Raw genomic sequence first — 5,000 nt, 5'->3', positions numbered from 1 at the left:
TAGGATTGTTTGGCCCCATGGGTGGAATTGCTCAGGACTCCAAATCACTAAATCTACACTTGCTTATTAGACGTTAACTAACTGCAAAAACTTTACCAGAAAAAGACGAGTAAACATGTTACATTAAAATTAATGCTATGTGCATATTTATTAAAATTAAGTCATTTAACAGTTTTAGGTTTGAACGCATTTACTTACTTTTAAGTAAAGTCAACTTGTCATTTTTAAGTTTACTCACCTTTATAAGTTACTAATCCTAAGTACAAAAGATTGCTATTTCTCAATTAAAACCATATATTAATTTTTTTTTTTAAAGACATAAAGCGTTCCTTATGTTTTAGATAAAAGATCCGCAAAACAACATTAGTGCAAATCATTAATTTCTGAAATACCTCTGAGATTTGACATGAACCTCTATGTGCACATCAGGACGGATGATGCCAACATCAGTCATGTGATGGTCAGAGATGTCCATTACTGATGGAAAAACTGAGAAGAACACAGATAGACAATCATTAACTATTTATACAAACCCAGAAATAACACAAAAGTCAAAGTGTGATGTAAACAAACCCGAGCTATATAAACAAACCAAGCAGTCACTCAAAAGATTATCAGCAATTGCCTAGTAACCGCTCAAAACACTTTAACAATGAATACGAACACTTTTAATGCGTAGTGACTTTCTAGTTTTTCACCGGCCATTTTATTAGGTATACCAGTCCAACTGCATGTTAATGTAAATTTCTAATCAGCCAATCACATGGCAGCAACTCAATGCTAAAGCAGCAGAAGATCACACCGGGTGCCGCTCCTGTCAGCTAAGAACAGGAAACTGAGGCTACAATTCACACAGGCAATAGAACAATAGAAGACTGGAGAAACGTTGCCTGCTCTGATGAGTCTCCATTTCTGCTGACACATTTGGATGGTCGGGTCAGAATTTGACATCAACAACATAAAAGCATGGATCCATCCTGCCTTGTATCAGCGGTTCAGGCTGGTGGTGGTGGTGTAATGGTGTGGGGGAGATTTTCTTGGCACACTTTGGGTTCATTAGTACCAACTAAGCATCGTGTCAACGCCACAGTCTACCTGAGTATTGCTGCTGACCATGTCCATCCTTTTAAGACCAGTGTACCCATCTTCTGATGGCTACTTCCAGCAGGATAACGCACCATGTCATAAAGCGTGAATCATCTTAGACTGGTTTCATGAACATGACAATGAGTTCACTGTACTCAAATGGCCTCCACAGTCACCAGAGCTCAATCCAATAGAGCACTTTTGGGATGTGGTGGAACAGTAGATTGGCATCATAGATGTGCAGCCGACAAATCTGCAGCAACTGTGTGATGCTATCATGTCAATATGGAGCAAAATCTCAGAGGAATATTTCCAGGATCTTGTTGAATCTCTGCCGCGAAGGACTAAGGCAGTTCTGAATGCAAAAGCGGCGAGGCAGTGGCGCAGCAGGTAGTGCTGTCACCTCACAGCAAGAAGGTCACTGGTTCGAACCTCAGCTTAGTTGGCGTTTCTGTGTGGAGTTTGCATGTTCTCCCTGCCTTCGTGTGGGTTTCCTCCTGGTGCTCCGGTTTCACCCACAGTCCAAAGACATGCGGTACAGGTGAATTGGGTAGGCTATGAGTGGTGTATGATGTGGTGTGTGGATGATTCCCAGAGATGGGTTGCGGCTGAAAGGGCATCCACTGTGTAAAAACTTGCTGGATAAGTTGGCGGTTCATTCCGCTGTGGCGACCCCGGATTAAAAAAGGGACTAGGCAAACAAGAAAATGAATGAATGAATGAATGAATGAATGAATGAATGAATGAAGGCAAAAGGTGGTCCAACCTGGTACTAGTAATGTGTTAGGTTAGGTTACTTTATACCCTAAGGTAGATTTGGTTTGCAGTCAAGAGTCCTCATCTCATAACAGTGCAACACAAAGGAACTCACAAAGTAACAACAACAAATGAACATTAAGACATAAAACGTAAACATAAAAACATTTATTGTACGCTTGAAGTGATTATTTTTTCTTTATAAGTGTTTAAAATGATCTAAAATATACAAGTCACCGAAACATCTCTGCTTAATGCCTTATTTAAATGTCTAATGGTGGCTGGTGTGAAACTATTTGTGCATCATTTCGTTCTACAGGTTAATACAAGAAACCTGTGCCCAGAAGGAAGAAGCTGAAACTGAGTGTAGGGGATGAGCAGTGTCACTTAAAATTGAATTTGTGATTCTCTTTAGCTGCCTGGTGTACACAGCCTCTAAATTGGCTGGTGACACCCCGGTCAGCTTACTGGACCACTTAACTATTTGATTTAGTGAGGTTTTATTCTTGACAGAGAGATTCCCAAACCATGACACCAAAGCAAAGGATAAAACGGATTCAAGAAAAGCATGGTCATCAAAAGGAGTCAGCATGTGTTTATCAATATGGAAATTATTTAACTTTCTCAAGCACAATAGTCGCTTGTGCCCCTTTTTACACACTGCTGCACAATTGTCATCAAAGGAAAGTTTAGTCAATAATTGTGGCAAGGTACTATGATTGCACACTTTCCACAGTCTGATTTGTAATGGAAGTGCTCGCCTGTGAGTGAGAAGCCTTCCTAAAATCAGCGATCATATCTTTTGTCTTTAAAACATTTAACTGAAGATATGACTTCTCACACACCATCTGACAAAGTCAGTAAGTACTACTGTACCTAATAAAGTGGCCAGTGAGTGTATGTGCATCACTTATTATCACCTATAAATCACCTCAGCAACTAAACAGCAACGAAAAATATATATTGTAGTCTTACAGTAACAACAACAGTGTATAATCTTTCTATTGTTATTTTTAGTGACTATTCAGCTTTGTGTAATCATGCTGTCTATTTAGGGAGCACTCTTAAGTTTTGAAACGCAGCCTTTGTTATCGTTACCGTTAACAATCGCGGATCAAATACTCAGAAATGCTGATGTTTTTAGTTTATTCGTGTAATCGGAGTCAATCTTATTAAAATATGAAGTAAATAGACGTTTTAAAACGGATTTAATACACTCACCTCTCGCCACAGAGATTGACCGACGAGCTCGAACTTACCGCGCTCACACTGACGTCAGGCTGCCCCGGAAGAGGCGCCGCCTGAAACCGGACGTTAATCGTAGCAGCTAGTGTTGTTGTTGCTGGACCGTGAAGTCGCAGTGCGACATAATCAAACTGAATTAGCTAAGATATAACCAGTTTTTTATATAAACCAGTAAATATTTATAATGGGGAAGAAACACAAGAAATACAGACCCGAATGGAGAGCGGTTGAGGGAGGTGAGTGATTGATATGCGCGTGAAATTAACGTTAATTCATTTTCAGTGGTCTTGCAAAGGTGTTTATTCGGTGTAATCGTTAATATTTATATGCTATACATGTTTTTATTTATACAGAAACACGATAACAATAGTTTTTAATTCATGGTCAGTTTTTTGGGGCTTTTTTTAAAGTATACGGGCATTAAAGTATGAGCCCCTCATTCAGAGAGCTGTAAGTTAAATTTTATTGTATTAAAACACTATTGTATTGTGTGTAATGTGCAATATATAGCTTTACAATGCATTATTTTTAATACCTTTAGAGCAGAACTCTTTCTCTAATGTACTTATGTATTTATATATGCATTTCAGAGTCTGTTAGTTGTGTTTTATTGATGATGTTATTAAATATTTCAATAATACTTTAATTTATTAAATTATTATTAGTATTATTGTTATTATTATTATTATTATTATTAAATAATATTTAAAAAAACTAAATTTTAATAATGTAGTCTATTGTTATAGATGGTTTCTTTAAAATAATTTTTAATCATTTTTTAATCTATTCAGCTTAATATTATTTTACATAATTATTTAATTCAGAAAATTCATCATACTAATCAATTTTACGTATGAATCCATTAAATTATTGATCGTTAATTATTTTAATTAAAAGTTTTAGTTGTACTTATTTTGATTTTTAAGAATATTTTTAATAGTTTTTATTAGATTTTATAATCTAGTTACTTGCTGTATATGATATTGTATTGAAACACATTTGTAGTGTGAAATGTAAATATCATAACTTAAATGTGCAATATTTCTTCACTATCTATTATTTTTAATACCTGTAAAGCAGAACTCTTTCTTATAAGTACTTATGTATTTATATATGCATTTCAGAGTCTGTTATTTGTGTTTTAGTAATGATGTTATTAAATAATGTTTTAATAATGTTTTATTTACATATTTTTATTTATTGTGTTATTTAATAAAATATATTATGATTAAATTATTTTATACTTAAATTACATTTTATATTATATATTTACATGTAGTGTATTGTTATAGATGTTTTCTTTAAATAGTTTTTGTCTATTCAGCTTAATAATATTTTATATAATTTTTTCATTTAAAAATCACCATATTAATCTATTTTATAAGTAAATTAATTTAATTATTGATCGGTAATTATTTTAATCAAAGGTTTTAGCTGTATTTATTTTTACAATATTTTCTATTTAGAATATTTTTATTAGTTTTTTTTGTTTTATTTATAATCTAGTTAATTGTCATTTAAATATATACAGCTGTATATGTTATTGTATTAAAACACACATTTGTAGTGTGAAATGTAAATATCATAACTTAAATGTGCAATATTTCTTCACTATCTATTATTTTTTAATACCTGTAGAGCATAACTCTGTCTTAAATGTACTTATGTATTTATATATGATTTCAGCATCTGTTACATATTGATTTATTGGCTATTGTAACTGCTTTATTTTAACTGTATAAATTTTAGTTATTTCGTTATTTAATAAAATATAGTATTTTTAAAACATTTATTTATACTGTAATTACATTTTATGTTATATATTTACATCTAGTGTATTGTTATAAAGGGTTTTAATAATTTTTAAAAATATTTTCAGCGTAATATTATTTTATGTAATTATTTAATTCAGA

General features: G+C 33.1%; 2 protein-coding genes across 18 annotated transcripts in view; one reads left to right on the top strand and one right to left on the bottom strand.

The window, feature by feature from the left end:
* trip13 (thyroid hormone receptor interactor 13) overlaps positions 1 to 3,151 on the bottom strand; it is a 22,928-nt gene extending 19,777 nt beyond the window's left edge. The window contains exons 1-2 of one of the 3 annotated variants that reach the window (XR_012391375.1): positions 3,064 to 3,119; positions 393 to 489 (exon numbers count right to left, since the gene is read on the bottom strand). Coding sequence is in view for 2 of the 3 variants with exons in the window: in XM_005170125.6 (XP_005170182.2) it covers positions 393 to 475 (83 nt within the window). In the remaining variant the exon portion in view is untranslated. Of the gene's footprint in view, positions 1 to 392; positions 490 to 3,063 lie in introns of all 3 variants that reach the window. The other 2 variants (XM_005170125.6, NM_200582.1) reach the window with 2 other exon arrangements.
* The window catches only part of brd9 (bromodomain containing 9), a 164,175-nt gene that overhangs the window by 120,330 nt on the left and 38,845 nt on the right, over positions 1 to 5,000 (top strand). For 12 of the 15 annotated variants that reach the window (XM_073924711.1, XM_073924710.1, XM_073924708.1 and 9 more), the window contains exon 1: positions 3,159 to 3,323. The exons of 2 other annotated variants lie outside the window; for them this stretch is intronic. In XM_073924711.1, the coding sequence (XP_073780812.1) occupies positions 3,272 to 3,323 (52 nt within the window). In that variant the 5' untranslated portion in view covers positions 3,159 to 3,271. 15 annotated transcript variants of the gene reach the window in all.

The sequence above is a fragment of the Danio rerio genome, chromosome 16 (assembly GCF_049306965.1).
Source record: "Danio rerio strain Tuebingen ecotype United States chromosome 16, GRCz12tu, whole genome shotgun sequence".
Classification (NCBI taxonomy): domain Eukaryota; kingdom Metazoa; phylum Chordata; class Actinopteri; order Cypriniformes; family Danionidae; genus Danio; species Danio rerio.
This window is presented reverse-complemented; position numbering and strand designations above follow the sequence as displayed.